Here is a 16,490-nt window from a genome sequence, read left to right as displayed (position 1 = left end):
TTTTTTTTTTTTTTTTTTTTTTTTTAAGCTTACCCATAAACTTCTTTTATTTATTTATTTATTTATTTATTTATTATTATTTTTTTCAGTTTCTCTCCATGAAACTCGCTTCTTTGAACCCAATTTTCTTCGACTTCAGAATGGATTTGGACGGCCTTATGATTCAACCAGAGGTAAAGAAGAAAACCCATGAAATGGATTTTGAAAAAGCTTCAATCTTTGTGAACTTTGTTTCATGTAATCTTCTTTTGAACAGACGCCGTCGTTGAGTAGTATAACGCCACAACTTCCGGTGATCGACACCACCCCAACTCCGGCAATCTCCGCCCCAAATAACTTTCCCCTAATGGACCCTTCAGCTAATAGCATGTTTCTACTCCAACCAGGGATGAGCCCGGCCGCCTACTCCCCGTCATCTCAGGTAAAGTTACATTCTTTTTATGGTTCACTATAAAATTCTCCATTTATAATCATTTACTTAAAAAACAAAAACATGTTTTTTCAGGATTACGTTAAAGTTTCATCATGGGATGTGGAAGAACAGAAACGAAAGCTTCTAATTTCATCGGGGATTGGCGACAACTTGTGTTACTTCCATTGAAGAACAAGAACAAACGCTGAATAAAGTGGAAGTAGGGGAAATGAATGGACGACAAACACAGGGAATAGTTCCTCTGTGGCTGCTCAAGTTTCGAGAATCTACAGTGATTTTTTTAGATCAGAAAATAAATTTATTTACTTTAAATGTATTAAATGTTTTAGTGTTAGATGATAAACCATATATAATTTCATTAATGTTTGTAATTTCCATTCATCTGTTAATATATGCAAATTTTTTCATTTTAAGTTCTTTACAACTCATATGATAGAGAAAAGTTGTCACACTATTATAAAGAATGTTTGGTTCTACTCTCCAATCGATGTGGGATCTCACAATCCACGTCTGAGAGTTTTCCACGCACTTATAAACAATGTTTTGTTCTCCTCCTCAATCGATGAGGGGTCTTACAGTTTTTAATGAAGTTTGGAGGATAACGTAGTAGCTCAAGCCTAACACTGGCAAATATCGAGAAATGTTTCGTTCTTCTCTCTAACCAATGTAAGATCTCACAATATACCTTATTTGGGGTTCAGTGTCCTTGGTTGAAGAAGATAAGCGTATAGAAACTTGTTCTTAATCGATGCGTTTTAAAATACGAGGCTAGCAGCCATACGTAACGGGCCAAAACAGACAATATCACACGTAATAAATTTGAACTATTACAACTACACCGGGGTTACTGGTACACAGCAATGTGTGTCAAACTTCTACTGTTTTGTGCTCATACAAAATGCCAAACTACATTAATGAAGCATTCCATCAAATCCTCACTCATAAAGCTTAGAGATTCTTAAGAACAGTGAAGATATAAAGCTTGAACAGATAGAACAAGGGGTGATTTTGAAGTAAGTTAGAAGAATCATATGTAAATTATGAAAGATTCTGAGTGTGACACAGACAAAATGGAACAATATTTGAAGAACTGGGGAAAGGGATATGTTTCTTATCTTCTTTTTTTGATTGCCACTGTTGTTTTGCACTGGTTGTTGTGTGTTTGAATTAGGGTATTGAGAAATAAAGTTAGAAGGGGACAGTGATGAAGCCATTAACAAAACGCCATAGCCAACCATATCTCTCTTTTTTCCAAGATTCCATGTGAAGGAAATCCCTGGAGGGTCATCCTGTCCACCTCCATGATATAGATTAATTGATTCTAGAACAACTTTTTTTATGCCATCGACCATAGAAAAGGCGTCAAATTCTGAGATCTCATGTCGATCGGAAGGTGGAATGAGTGTCAGCCAAGACGTTCGGTCCTAAAAATGGTGAACGGTGAGATCCCACATTCTTTATAACAGTGAAAACCTCTCTTAAAAACATTGAGAGAACTAAAAAAGAACAATATCTTTTAGCGCTGTACTTGGCGGTTAGACTATATCCGTCATAGATTAATCCTCCCATCTCTACCCATTAGAAAAATAATTAAAAAATTCGATTTACCCAATAATTAACATATGACTAATTGACTCGAACCATTCGAATTGTCCAATGGTTATATATATATACTGAACTGAGATGAATATCGACAAAATTCAATTCAATTAGTAGGTTAGTTTGGTTGAGTCAATGCAACCAGCTCGACCAACTTTAATCCAACTCTACTTTTAAGATGAATAGCGAGATTAAGAATATTTGACATTTGTAATTGATATTAGCAATGTGTTGTGAATCGTAAATATTTGATATTTGAGTTTTAAAGGTAATAAAAAAAACAAACAACAGGATGTTTAAGAAGAAGACGGTGTATATAAGAAGAGTAGTATACATGGGCTAAATAAGAGGAAAACTATGGGTATATAAGTAAGGAACATTACATCATCAGAGTTTATGCTAAAAGTGGACAATATCATACCATTGTAGAGATTGTGGTTCTTAACATGATGATATCAGAGTTAATCATGCCAATAAAATTCTCAATTCTCAAGTATCGAACAAAGAAGTTGTGAGCCTCAACACAGTATGTATACCTATTGTTGTAACCTTAATTTAGTCATACCTATTTGAGAGCTCGAGAGAATGAGGCCTCATAAAATGATATGATACTTAGTGTGACGCCTTAATTTCAAACCGAAATAGATGTAGTCCCACATGTTGAATTGTTCTCACCTCGTAATTTTGGACCCCAAAGTTGATCTCCAAGATGTCCTATTCTCTCCATTTTCTTATTATATAAATATTATTTACAATGGATAAATTTTTAATTAACTCACCAGCCCATCAATTTGGTGGGTTCATGGGACCCCCTTGACCCATTGTTCATAATATATATAAATTTTGGGTATAATATAATATATATATATATATATACACACACCAAGGACTTATCACAATCTATATTTATTTAATTAGACTTTGGTGTGTAAGGTATCCGACATTGATGCATGGTCTTGTTTCTTTCGGTTCCGCACATGTCTTCTACCATTTCATATCATCCCTCCCAACCTTCACCATCATCGTTTGCAAGATCGAAGGATCAACTCATATATGAGTCTCACGAAAATCTTTCGGAGGTCACCAAACACAAAATTATTCATAATAAAAACATATTTAACTGTAAAAAAAGATAAAGAATCATGATACTGAATATCAAAATCTTCGACCACATGCCAATCAGCATATGGGTATAGAAAATTTTGTGATTATTATTATTATTTTAAAGTATTATACCAAAATTAAATTCCTTGGTCGTCGCTACCACTACCGCCGCCGCCACCACCACCGTATTAAGTGATGGGCGACCAAGAAAGAGGGTGGAGGAGGGACCAGTGGGTTGGAGAGGGGCGGTGGTTGCGGCCAAAACGGGGGCAGGGTCCACTGGGGGCAACCCCCTATGGGTTGGCCCCTCACCCATTGAATTGCCTTGTCCTTTTCCAGCTCTTAAACAACAAATAATATGTGTCCACATCACTCAGCAGCTAACCCTAACTGATGCATGGGCTGTCTCAAGCCAAAACAACATCCCCCAACAAAAATAAAAAACCTTATTATATCCATACTAATTAATTTATTAAATCAAAATCTCAAACTCCATAATTTAAACTATCACATATAATAATAATAATAAAATAATAAAAAGACCCGGTAGCGTATATGTTTGGACTCTTGTCCTCTATATACTAACGCCCTCGTTGGCACACCATTTTCCTCTCCAATCTATCCCTTTTAAAAGTTTAGTGTCCTTGTTGGCACATTACCGAATAAATATATTTTGTTATAATGGGTATTTAATAAGTTATTTTACCAATGACTCATCCGACCTAGTGGGCCATATGAATGGCATATGGCCCAACTGAAATCGTGGGCCTTAAGAGTCCAAGTTAAAGCCTGAACAAGTAACCCAACTCAATTCAAGCTTGCATTCCACATGGGCCTTGATCGTAAGCCCACACTCAACTTATGCCAATACTCCGCTAATTCGAAAATATTTTAAAAAAAAAATAAATAAATAAATAAAACTTAGTCGAAAATATTTTAAAATTTGATACAACCATCTAAATTTAATCTATCGTTTTAAAAACTAACCCATATGGTTGGTTCGTGTTAAATGTGACAACAATATTACAAATTTTTATTCGATACAAATAAATTATTGAATGAAAAATATTTGTACTATTATAACTTAACAGAATCAGGAGATACCGATATAAAAACAGTTCTAAAATAAAGATAGTGATGGTATGGGATGAAGAAATGGTCAAATCTTTATAAGGAGGAAATGGGTATTAAAATGATGGGCAAAGTGATGGACAAAATCATTAAACAAAGGAGAAAAAAAAAAAAAATTGACAATAAAAGGATTAGGAAGCAAAATCAATTATTATTTTTTAAGATAATTTTTTTTTTTAATTTTAAATTTTAATAAATCCACTCCAAAAATTGCCTTTTATTTTCAGCTTTTTTTTCCCCCACTTTCACCTCTCTCACCAATCATCATCATCATAAACACTATCTTCCCTTCTTTTTAACTTTTCAACAAAAAGCTTCGATTATTACAAACAGGCACTACAGAGAATTCTCATAGTGGAAGAACCTGAATTGTATATTCCTGCAAAAAGTGGATGCTTCCTTCACCTGCCTGTCACTCACCCATTTCAATTACAATATCATAAAGATCTCACATCCATCGAGGAAGAAAACGAAACATTGTTGTGAAAACTTCTTTCTATGTCTTTTAAAAATTTTGAGAGAAAATTTTAAAAGAAAAAACTCAGGGTTTTGAGTTTAGAGAGAGAAAATGGAGTGCAGTGAGTCACCACAAAAGGAAGTCAGAGAAAATGTCAGCATTTAATATTCAAACCCTTCAAATTAATTAAGTTTTTGAGTTTAAATTTTTATTTTTACATTAATTTTTAGTTTAAAAAGTAAGTTACATATAAATTAATTATTCTATATGAAAGCCTTAGGAATGTCTTTGTCATTCTTTTTCAACACCTACCCATTAAAATAAATATCATATTAAATTATTTCGACATTACAAGATTCTATTGATGAGAATACTGTTACTTTTAATATAAATTTTAAAGTAATTTAACGCGTATAAATCAAATTAAATTAATAAGAAAAAGAAAAAAAAAAATTGCCCTTTTGCTCGAGATACCTAATTTCCCTACCTCAATTTCTCAGCAATAAATGTGGCCATCAACTCCTCTATTAAAAACACCTTTTTAATAGATTCAGCTTGGTAGGTAATATTTAATTCACAATAACTTTTTTTTATTTTAATATTCAAACAAGAAAAAAAAAAAAAATCATTTAATTTTAAAATATTATATTTTCACAGTGACATTTATTATAGTTTTTAACAAATTAAACCATAGAAAATATCATTCATTTCTAAAATTTAGATAAATTAAAAAAAAATAATAAATAAAGACATGTTTAAGGAATTGGAAGCTTCCTTCCAAACCGTGGTTGGTTTGTAACCAATGCTTTTTACCGGTCCCGCACGAACTGCAAATTCAAATTAAATATATTATATAAATATATATGAAAAATCCAATTCTATAAAAAGTTGCCTGCCTTTTCCCTTTCTCTCAACTCAATTTTTTTATTTTTTTATTTTTAAATAAATCGAGACAATAAATATTTAAATGATAAAAATTACCTATTTTATTTGAATGTGAATAAGGGCAAAATTGTAATATGATGTTTGGAGGATAAAGTAAATTAGTAAATTAGTAAATGATTTTAATTTTTAAATTATTTTATTTGGAATAAGAGGTTCTTTTCTTCCGTTTTGAGTATGGTTTAGTAAGACTCAACAACCACCGTATATGACCAGTGGTAGTATTGTAATTTTGTAGGAAAACAAGGCCTCAATATTACCCCGAAAAATCTAAATTCTTATTCTTAAATAACTATTGAGAAAAAAAAAAAAAAAAAAAAAAGGTTTACAAGTTTTCACTCTCATCGTCTTCTCCAGCTCACTGATTCCTGTAATCCCAAACAAAGCAATCCAAATGCCCAAAACTTCTCTCTGTTTGCTTCATACCACTCTCTTCTCTTCCATATTAAACAAGGCCTCATTTTTCTTCTCCTTCTTCATGAGTTAAGCGCCACTCTATGAGCTCCGGGACATTCCCCCAATGGGTTGCGTTCTTGGCAGACAAGCCGCCGACGGTCGCCGGAGCGCATCCGGACCTACTCGTCGCCGCCGGAGTACGGATCACCACTCTCATATCGATGGAGTTAATAGTGAGAGAGTTAAGAAACAAACGACTACAGCGGAAAACCAGGGAGTTCGGCAGGACGTGGATTCCTTGTCCGTAGAGCGTCGGAGGCCTTCATCAGGCATTTTCCAGAGAAATGAGCAAGGTTGGCCGTCGTGGCTTCTTGCGGTAGCCGGCGAGGTGATCCAAGGATGGACGCCTCGTCGAGCCAATACGTTTGAGAAGCTTGCTAAGGTGTGCCACGTGTTTATGATTGATTTTTCGCTTTTTATGTCGATTCAATAGTTGTAGAAAGTTTGTGTGATTTTTGGTTCTTGGTGATTCAGATTGGGCAAGGGACGTATAGCAATGTGTACAAGGCGAGGGATCTTATTACTGGGAAAATTGTTGCTCTGAAGAAGGTTAGGTTTGATAATTTAGAACCAGAGAGCGTCAGGTTTATGGCCAGAGAGATTTTGGTCCTGAAATGCCTCGATCATCCCAATGTGCTTAAGCTTGAAGGCTTAGTTACTTCAAGAATGTCGTGTAGTCTTTACTTAGTGTTCGAGTATATGGAACACGACCTCGCCGGACTTGCTGCCGGTCAAGGAGTCAAGTTCACGGAGCCTCAGGTATCGATTCCATTTAATCCAGATTGTTTCTAATATTGGCTGAACCTAAGCATTTTGTTCTTTTTTGTGATATTTTTCCGGCGGTTTTCCTTCGGTTTTGAATTGATGTTCTGGTCTGCTCCGGCTAGCTTTCCTTTTCGCACTTTAATTGTTCGGAGTCTCAATGTTACTGCAATCGAGCTACCGGGAATTTTTTTGCCCTTTTTCTTCCATTTTGTCCTCTTCCCCTGAAAAAGCAAATTTAGAAGGTTTTCTGCCTAATTTCATGCTTTTAACTTCATTAAGCTACAAGAACATCGAAGAGTTGGATAAAGTAACTTTATGAATTAGTAAATATTGTCCTGTAGTTCATTTGATCTCGGTTTTGTTGAGTTTAATAACTCTCAGCATTGAATTGTAACAGGATTAGATTAAGAAAAGTTCTTAGTTTCTTCGGCATCCTTGTGCGTTTGGATTCAGATATTTCTTCCGGGTTCTCTGTACATAGAAGGAAAGACACTCAACAGAATATTAATCTTTGGCTGAATTCCATTCAACCAGCATAAAACTTTCTCTTATGACATGATTTTATACTTCCAGAATTTCAAGTTCTGTTGCTTTTTGAAAAGAAAATAAGAAACAAGGTTGCTTTTTTCCCTTTAGTTTCTGTTATTTATCATCTCCTTATGTCTCAAGGAATAGCTATATTTCAAAATTGATAGTTGTTAAAGAAGGGATCTAAGATGATGATCAGGGTCTTTTTCAAATTTCTTCAAGTGGATTGTTTGCTAATGAATTCTCTGAGGTTTCTTTAAAAAGTTGGTGTAGTTGCTTGTATGCTACAGAGGATGGCTACTTATGGCATTTGTCACATTGATAATGTCAAAAACATGAAAACACTGGCCGTAACTTTTCTACCAGGTCAAATGCTACATGAAGCAACTATTGTCCGGGCTTGAGCACTGTCACAACCGAGGTGTTTTGCATCGTGATATAAAGGGTTCCAATTTGCTAATTGATAACGAAGGAGTACTGAAAATAGCTGATTTTGGGTTAGCTACTTTCTTTGATCCTGAGCAGAAGCAAAATATGACTAGTCGAGTTGTAACGCTTTGGTACCGCCCACCTGAACTATTGCTTGGAGCTACTCTTTATGGTATAGGGGTTGACCTTTGGAGTGCTGGCTGCATCTTGGCCGAGCTGCTTGCTGGGAGGCCAATCATGCCAGGAAGGACAGAGGTATTGCTATTTCTATCTCTCTATTCCTCCTCACCTATCTCCTTGTTTTGTAACCATTTTCTCTGATGCTTACTATGTTGTACCTGGCCTCTGAAGAATTAAATTGACCGATCCACTAAATAGGATGCTATTAATTATTGAATCCTTAATGATTGTGAAAAATAATTGATTTGGTCATTGTATATGAAATGAATTTATTCCTTAGCTGTTGCATGATGTTTCAATCATTTGAATCCTTTTTCATGTGTAAATATTAAGAAATGGATTGATGATTATGCTTGATATTTCAATCATTTGAATCCTTTTTCATGTAAATATTAAGAAATTGATTGATTATGCTTGATATTTCAATCATTTGAATTCTTCGTAAAAAATGTGGATGTTATTATGATACATTGCAGACGACAGTGATGTTATGCATTGCTTACATTTTTATCTTCCAAGTTCAGTTCATAATGCAACTGTGAGAATCTATTTCTAGTTTTCCACCTCAGTTTATTCCGCCATATCAAGATGTTTCTTTGTCAATAATTCATCTTGAACTGATGCATCATCACTGTGTGAAGTTGATTCTGGATTACTCTTTCTTTTAGGTCGAACAACTTCATAAGATATTTAAATTATGTGGTTCTCCATCTGAGGATTACTGGAAGAAGTACAAATTGCCAAATGCAACTCTATTTAAACCCCAGCAACCATACAAACGCTGCATTGTGGAAACGTTCGAAGATTTTCCATCTTCGTCTCTACCCCTTATCGAATCTCTCCTTACAATGGACCCTGACGGGCGAGGTACTGCCACTGCTGCTCTGAATAGCGAAGTGAGTAACTTTGCTTCATAACATTACTCATGTGAAAAAGAAGTGTCTAATGTTGTAGAAAACAATATATTTAATAGTTCTGATTACAGTTCTTTACAACCGAGCCTCTTGCTTGTGAACCATCAAGTCTGCCTAAATATCCTCCTAGCAAAGAATTGGATGTAAAATTGAGAGACGAAGAAGCTAGAAGGTTTTATTTTTCTCCCTTCCCCTTGCTCTTGTTCTTATCATTTAGATCAGCCTGGTGTCTTAACAAGCAATATACGCTTCCATTTCAGGCAAAGAGGTCTAAGTGGGAAAGCAACAGCTGCTGATGGTGGTGGCAGGAGAGTAAGAGTACGCGATCGAGTTGGTCGGGCTGTCCCAGCTCCTGAAGCCAATGCAGAGATGCAATCAAACTTGGATGTAAGTTGAGCTTCCTCCCTAAGTTTCAATCTTTCCATACCTGATTTACTCGTTAATGTCTCTACTTTGTTCTATCAGAGGTGGAGAAATGTGACAAAAGCAAATGGTAAGAGCAAGAGCGAGAAGTTCCCCCCGCCTCATCAAGATGGGGCAGTGGGGTACCCGCCACATGAGACATCCCAGAGGAGCCATTTTTCATTTGGTGCAGCTGGTACTTCCTTCAGCTCCTCAATTTTTAATTCAAAATCTGGATCTGTGAAAAGTACAGGAGCTCCTGGGGGGCCCTCTCGGAGGAAGAAAGCGGATAAAGATAACCCATCAGTGTCTTCATCAGGAAAATTCATCCGTGCACTGAAGCCATCAATCGGGTTATCAATGGATCTTTTGTTTAGAGGTAAATAGAAACATACACAATGTTGAGTTTTTGAGATGCCAAATCTGAAATAGTGAAGAATGTATGAATGAAAATGGGTTTATTTGTACACTCCAAATCAAGTTCTTCCCCATCTCAGCTTGGTTCATAAGCTACTACTACAGTGTAGATGTAGAAGAAAGCCCCAGGAGATTTCTGTATATTCTGCAAGATGAGGTTCCACAAATGCCATCATTTTGCTTTGCCTTTTAGTAATATCATAATTATCATTATTTTTGGACATTTTAGAATGGTATTCTTATGTTGTTGAATTCTCTGATAATGCTTCTTCCATTATTGATTTACTCGTTGCAATGTCCTTCATTAGTTGGGGAGTGGAAACCTCCTCCTAGCAAACTAAATCTTTGAGGGAAAGCCCGAAAGAGAAACCTCAAAGAGAACAATATGTGCTAAGTGGTGGATCTAGGCCGTTACATTCATTTTAGTTTTAATTTGCTTAAAATTATACTTCTTTTTTCATAATTTTTTAAGTACGTTCTTCATACTAAATTTTTAAAACTAAAACCATTAATAATTCCTTATAAAGCTAAATCATTTATTATTTATTAATGTAATAAAAAACTCCTAGCTAATTATTATATAGTAGTTCATCACGAGAGATCAAGTTTATGATAATTTATTTTTACTTTTATCATATGAATTATATTTAAATTGGCAACTTAAAAAAACCCGTATTAATATTTATGATTATAAATAATTAAACTAACTAGCAAAAATTATCACAATGATCTTAATATATACAAACCATTGGATTAAGATTTTTTTCAAAAAAAAAATTTGGAAGAGAATAAATCTCATCCGTCCATCGCCGTCTCTGGTTGTAAATTTAGCAAAACAGCTAACAAAGCAAGAAACACAACATTGTTCCAATGACTAAAGCTTGTCGGCTCAAATTGCCTTTCAGATCACAATCTTTAATCAATTTTGCCCCAAGCATTCCTCCCTAAAGGATTCTAAGATAACTATATAAATATATTAAATTAATCACAATCTGACGTTTATGCTTTTTACATTATAATATTTTATAGAGTGTCACAATCGTACTGTTGCAGCAGCAGGACAACAATTGTGCGACACTTGTTCTAATCCTACAAACAAGTCAGTTGTGTGGAATTCGGATTTCGTTGACAACGTTTGCATGTGCTCGAGTCTTGAATCACGTTTGAGAGAAATGTTTTAGAAAACGTGAGCGAAGAAATATGTTAAAAACGATTAGGCAACAGCAACGCCTTTAATAGCATAACCCAGATAGGAAGACAATTAGTCATATTCCCCATATTAACACAAGATGAAGAGTAATGACCTATCTAAGATGAAAGAATATAAGAGGGGTTTGGAACGGGCATGCGACAACACGTTCTAGACAAGCATGACTGAGACATCCAACATGTAGTCATGGACAACACGCCTGTAATAGAGAGCTCAAGTTCTTGTCGTTTAATCCCCTACTTATTCTTTTCGTATTATATTTTAAAAAGTGTACGAATCAAAATCAATATTCAAATCTATAATTAAATGGAAGATATGCTAAATGGTGGTGCTCTTTAATGGAACGATGGGGACTGGTTAGCCATTCATTTAATTTAATGTATATATCATTCTAATCATTGCCCAAAAGGTATCATATTCACAAATCTTGAGAATACCATGCATATCATCCACTAAATTCCGCCCTTCTTTAACTATATACTTAATCAAATTCAAATTAAAGTAATGGGTATTTGGATCGAAACGGTACACAATTTATGATATAAAAGAAATTTAGTGACGTTGAACAAAAAGTAACTTTTTACGAGATAAAATAAAAGTGTTCGTAATTGTGCTAAAAGAAAAGTAGAAATCAATCAAGATCGATTCTTGTGTGGTTACAAGTGGAGCGAAATTAAGGGTGTGGTGTGGGATGAATTGAATTGCGTATCAAAATCGAAGAAAAAACAAAGATATATATTAACAATATTACATGTCAATCAATCATACATGAAATTGTTTTTGGATTAATATGAACGCTCCGACACCGAAAAGCTCTTCTTCTTTTCTCCTTTCTTTTTCCTGTAAACAACCATATCTCAAACAATAGGAGATGATTTATGCATGGTTGGACCATACTCAATTTCAAGAACTTTCTTTTCAAACAAATTTTGATTAATCCATCGTACTAGAAAGTATACACGTACGAAAAAAGACGTCGAAATGTGCATTATTTCGCAGAGATTTCTCGAACCCTCTTTATAATTCTCGTCATGCAAACAACGGACAATATCAATATCGAAAAAAACGAAAACGACAACTCTCGAACACTTCCTCACCTCATATTTATATTGTAGTCTTCCAATCGAGTGGAGAAGAAGCAAGAGAGGGAGTCAATCATTGAAATCTTACAGATCATACACACAAATTATTGCATAAAAACAAAACCCAAGAACCATAAGATTTGTGGTTTACTTGGAGTTTAATTTTAATTAAATATGGGTTAAGATTAAAGGTTCCATATCTTGGGAAGTCAACAGAAGAAGGCAATGAATTATTATGTTTACTTTTTGGGTGGAGGGTTGGCATTTGCCATGTTATGGAAAAGAGTTTATACTTAGCAAAATGGCTATCTTTAATGACCTCACAAAAAGCGAACAAGATAATAACTTTGTAAAGCAAACCCAAAGCCAAACCCAAAGCAAATATGGTATTCGTGTCTATCATATAAACTTACCAACTCATCTCTCAATAATTGCCTTACCTTCTTCCCATTCCATTGTTATTGCCCAACAAAACCAACACCATTCGTTCCACCTAAAATATCTTCCATCGTCGATCACTATTTACATTATTTTCATTAGGGTTTCTATCGAATTATAAGTCTCTCGTGCTTCAAAGTATCTAACAAATTCTACTATATATTGTCCGCTTTGGTCCGTTACGTATCATCGTCAGTCTCATAGTTTTAAAACGCGTCTATTATGAAGAGGTTTTCACACCCTTTTAAGGAATGTTTCGTTTCCCTCTCCAACCGATGTGGGATCTCACCGATCATGAGTTTATAAGTAAGAGATACTATCTTTATTGGTATTATTATTATTATTAACCCCAAGATCCAAAACCCCACCAAAAACCCACTTCATTTTTGTCACTTTTGTATTATTATTATTATTATATGGTTTTGGGGAGTATTGTTTAGACATATTTATACGTTTTTGATAAATAAATAATTATAACAAAGAATTTTAGTGAAAAAGAAATATTTATATTGTTGTTTTTGGATGAATATGGTGCCACTTGGACGCAGACTATTGGGTCCCATGGTTCACGCCTAGAAGAAGGTCAAAAGCTAGGCCGGATAGAACGCAATAACAAAATTAAATAATAAAGAAACAAAAAAATTAAATATTTTTTTTTTAAAAAAATAAACAGTGCTTAATTAAAGCTTAAAAATATTAATATTGATTAATATTAGATTACAGATGTCCTAGGTTAACATGTCTAAACAAAGTGCAAAACGTTTTAAAAATGATCAATTAATTACTTTCTATTTTCATTTGTCGGTAAAAATAAATAAATAAATAAAATAAAAAATAATCTCTTTTAATTATTGAATTCTCATTCCATAATTCTTCTTAATTAGCAACATCGTACACGCTTACGCTATTTATATTCCATTTATTTATAATATTTCGTAATATTATTTTTATCTCAATTGAAATTATGCATGAAAAAAAATAGAGACCTACACTTTTGCAGCAGCGAGAGAACGATTGTTCGACACTTGTTCTAATCCAACGAATAAGTCAGCCGTATAAAATTCAGATTTTGCGAATAATATTGACATATGCTCGAGTCTCGAGTTACGTTGGAGAGAAATGTTTTAGAAAACGTGAACGATGAAATACGTTAGAAAAAAAATTTAAAGAAAGAAATGTTACAAGTTAAAAGCAAGTAAGACAATAACAATGGATTTGATAGCATACAATCTAGGTAGGAAGAATTAACAGCTAGTTGTGCGTCCCGTATAAGTTAGCCATGATGCGTATAAATTAGTGTTAAGAATTGGAATCGAAGGTGTGTATTATCGTTGATATTCATAATTTTTAAATAGGATAAAAACTACCCACTAACACTTATAAAAAAAATATAAACTAATTAAATATTAAAAATAAAATAAAATATACTATAAATCAAATAAAAAATATTAAGATATATTTCATAACGTGACTGGTCATACACCTTGTATTGACACAATGTCTTAAATGAAAGTAAGTAAAAGTGGTATGGAACAGACATGTGACTATGGACAATACGTTCTATACAAACATGATTGAGATATTTGATATGTGATCATAAGCAATACGCCTTGAACAAACATGACTACGAGGAAGAACAGGCGGCTAGAAAGGGTGCGTTGGAATGGTTTTGTAACGTACGTAATTCTCCTTCCTTGAGTGATCATAATAATGATAATAATTGGAAGAGTTGAAGGTTGAAGGAGTAGATATTAATAATTGTGGTTCACGATTTGATGGGCAACAGTGAGTATCAGGTGGGCTTATAAATATGGCAGCTTCTCACATTCCCTTATTGCATCGAAAAGAAAAGGTTTTGGTTTAAAAAAAAAACCTTTCTCTTTCATTCCAATCATACAATCTCAGAAAGTGATGGCTTTGTTCGATACCCATCACCCTGCTGTTCTTGCATTTGGCCTTCTTGGTACCATTCTTTCTCCCCTTTTTTCTTCACTTTTTTTCTAACATCCTTACCATTTCCTCATTGGTTCTTCTAATTTTGTAGGTAACCTTATCTCCTTCATTGTGTTCTTGGCTCCTTTGTAAGTGTATACTTTACTTCATTCTTTTCAAAGTGTATTTTGAGCTAAAAAATTGAAGGGTTTTGGTATGTGGGTGTGGCAGGCCGACGTTTGTAAGAATTTGTAAGAAGAAATCAACTGAAGGGTTTCAATCAGTTCCATACGTGGTGGCACTTTTCAGCAGCATGCTTTGGTTATACTATGCCTCATTCAAGCCTGATGAAACCCTTCTCATTACTATCAATTCGGTCGGGTGTGTCATTGAGACCGTTTACATTGCCATCTTCGTCGTCTTTGCTCCCAAGCAGATTCGGGTACGTTCTTGTATTAGTTCTTGTTACGAATCACAACTCTCCATAATGATATGATATTGTCCATTTTGAACATGAGCTCTGATGGTTAAAATGTCATTCCTTACTTATAAATTCATGATCATCCTCTTATAGGACTCTCTTTCAATAATCCGGCCTCTTAATAATTTATATTTAGTTCTTAAAGGTTTCAACTTTTTTCATGGGATTTAACTTTTTGATCCAAATATGAACAGGTTTCCACGTTGAGATTTGTTCTTCTATTGAACTTTGGTGGGTTTTGCGTAATTCTACTTGTGACTCACCTATTAGTGCAAGGGTCTAACAGAGTGAAGGCTCTTGGATGGATTTGTGTGGCCTTTTCTGTGTGTGTCTTTGCAGCTCCACTTAGCATCATGGTTAGTGTTGTTTTTTCACTCTTTCTTTTGAAGAACAACTTTATGTTAATTATTGCCTTTTTTTTTATTTTTCTGATGGTTTTTTGGCTTTTGCTTTATAAAAGAGATTGGTGATTCGAACAAAGAGCGTGGAGTTCATGCCCTTTTTTTTATCGTTCTTCCTCACACTCAGCGCAATTACATGGCTTCTTTATGGCGTATTTCTCAAAGATATCTATGTTGCGGTATTACTTCAATAACCCTTTAACATTCTATTAAGAACGAGAAACATAAGTGAGATTGAAAGTACGGTTCATAACATATATCGAATTACCGTAAGAAAATATGATCTAAAAAGTGTTCGGAAATTTTGATTATTCTCAGCTTCCAAACGTGTTGGGATTTATATTTGGGGTAGCTCAAATGATCCTGTATTTGATCTACAAGAAGCACGAGATGGCAATGGCAAAGGAAATGAAGCTACCAGAACACACAACCGAGATTATAATGATAGCCACCGCCGCCGCCGCCGCCGACAAAGAAAAGGAAGATTCTTCTCTACCACCTTCTGTTGGAGCCATTGAGGTAATAATAACCAACGGAATCGAACACGACAACAAGATGGAGCTGGACCTTAAAGACAAAGTCAAAGACAAAGACAAAAACTTGGAAGTCAACGACCAAATTACAGTCCCTATTGTTGTTTAACTATAATCTTGATCTAACCCCTTGTTTTGTTTAAGTTTATCCGTAATGCTTTAATTTTGGTCTTTTAGTTGCCCAACTTTTCTGTATGCTACCATGTGAATGATGTTAAAATAGCTAGAGATTAGTGTTTATGGTACATCCATAATTAAGTAGGGTATTTTTATGAAGCTTTCCTCTCGTGTAATTAATACTTATTTTTAATCAATCATGTTTTTGATATGTACGGAGATTTTGGTTCTAATCTTGTAGCTTTTATCCGTTATTCGTACCGATTACATTTTTTATAGTAATGTATATCAATGAAGTCGTGTCGTATTTTCGTTACTATTCTTTGAATTAATCATCGTGGTTTAGGTAGCTTTATGATATAGTTGCTTGTGTGGTAGAGAAAAAGTGGGATACTTAGATGATTTAGAACATTTAGAACATGTTGGAACTTTTAGCTTTTGAATACGTAATTAATTAATACTCCCCATGCTTCTCCAATTAAGCATACATGAATAAATAAATGAGAATTAATATAGAATAAGAAAAAGTGAATATGTTA

The 16,490-nt window shown here is 34.3% G+C and overlaps 3 protein-coding genes across 3 annotated transcripts in view; all 3 read left to right on the top strand.

Moving 5' to 3' along the window:
* Nucleotides 1-839, top strand: part of LOC111495225 (transcription factor bHLH137-like) — a 2,123-nt gene extending 1,284 nt beyond the window's left edge. The window contains exons 5-7 of the mRNA XM_023145170.1: nt 90-173; nt 257-421; nt 506-839. Coding sequence (XP_023000938.1) covers nt 90-173; nt 257-421; nt 506-601 — 345 coding nt within the window. The 3' untranslated portion in view covers nt 602-839. The remainder of the gene's footprint in view (nt 1-89; nt 174-256; nt 422-505) is intronic.
* A 5,141-nt stretch (nt 840-5,980) lies between these two features.
* Nucleotides 5,981-10,013, top strand: LOC111495224 (probable serine/threonine-protein kinase At1g54610). The gene is made up of 7 exons (XM_023145169.1): nt 5,981-6,504; nt 6,597-6,881; nt 7,782-8,099; nt 8,693-8,920; nt 9,010-9,110; nt 9,199-9,325; nt 9,404-10,013. The coding sequence occupies exons 1-7, from the start codon at nt 6,187-6,189 to the stop codon at nt 9,725-9,727; spliced, it is 1,701 nt and encodes a 566-aa protein (XP_023000937.1). The 5' UTR covers nt 5,981-6,186; the 3' UTR covers nt 9,728-10,013.
* A 4,327-nt stretch (nt 10,014-14,340) lies between these two features.
* On the top strand, nt 14,341-16,158 carry LOC111495226 (bidirectional sugar transporter SWEET12-like). Its single transcript, XM_023145171.1, has 6 exons — nt 14,341-14,450; nt 14,532-14,568; nt 14,651-14,861; nt 15,095-15,256; nt 15,361-15,480; nt 15,620-16,158. Exons 1-6 carry the CDS (start codon nt 14,399-14,401, stop codon nt 15,941-15,943), a joined length of 906 nt encoding a protein of 301 aa, XP_023000939.1. The 5' UTR covers nt 14,341-14,398; the 3' UTR covers nt 15,944-16,158.
* Nucleotides 16,159-16,490: the final 332 nt, after the last annotated feature.

This window comes from Cucurbita maxima, unplaced genomic scaffold (assembly GCF_002738345.1).
Source record: "Cucurbita maxima cultivar Rimu unplaced genomic scaffold, Cmax_1.0 Cma_Scf00021, whole genome shotgun sequence".
Classification (NCBI taxonomy): Eukaryota; Viridiplantae; Streptophyta; class Magnoliopsida; order Cucurbitales; family Cucurbitaceae; genus Cucurbita; species Cucurbita maxima.
This window is presented reverse-complemented; position numbering and strand designations above follow the sequence as displayed.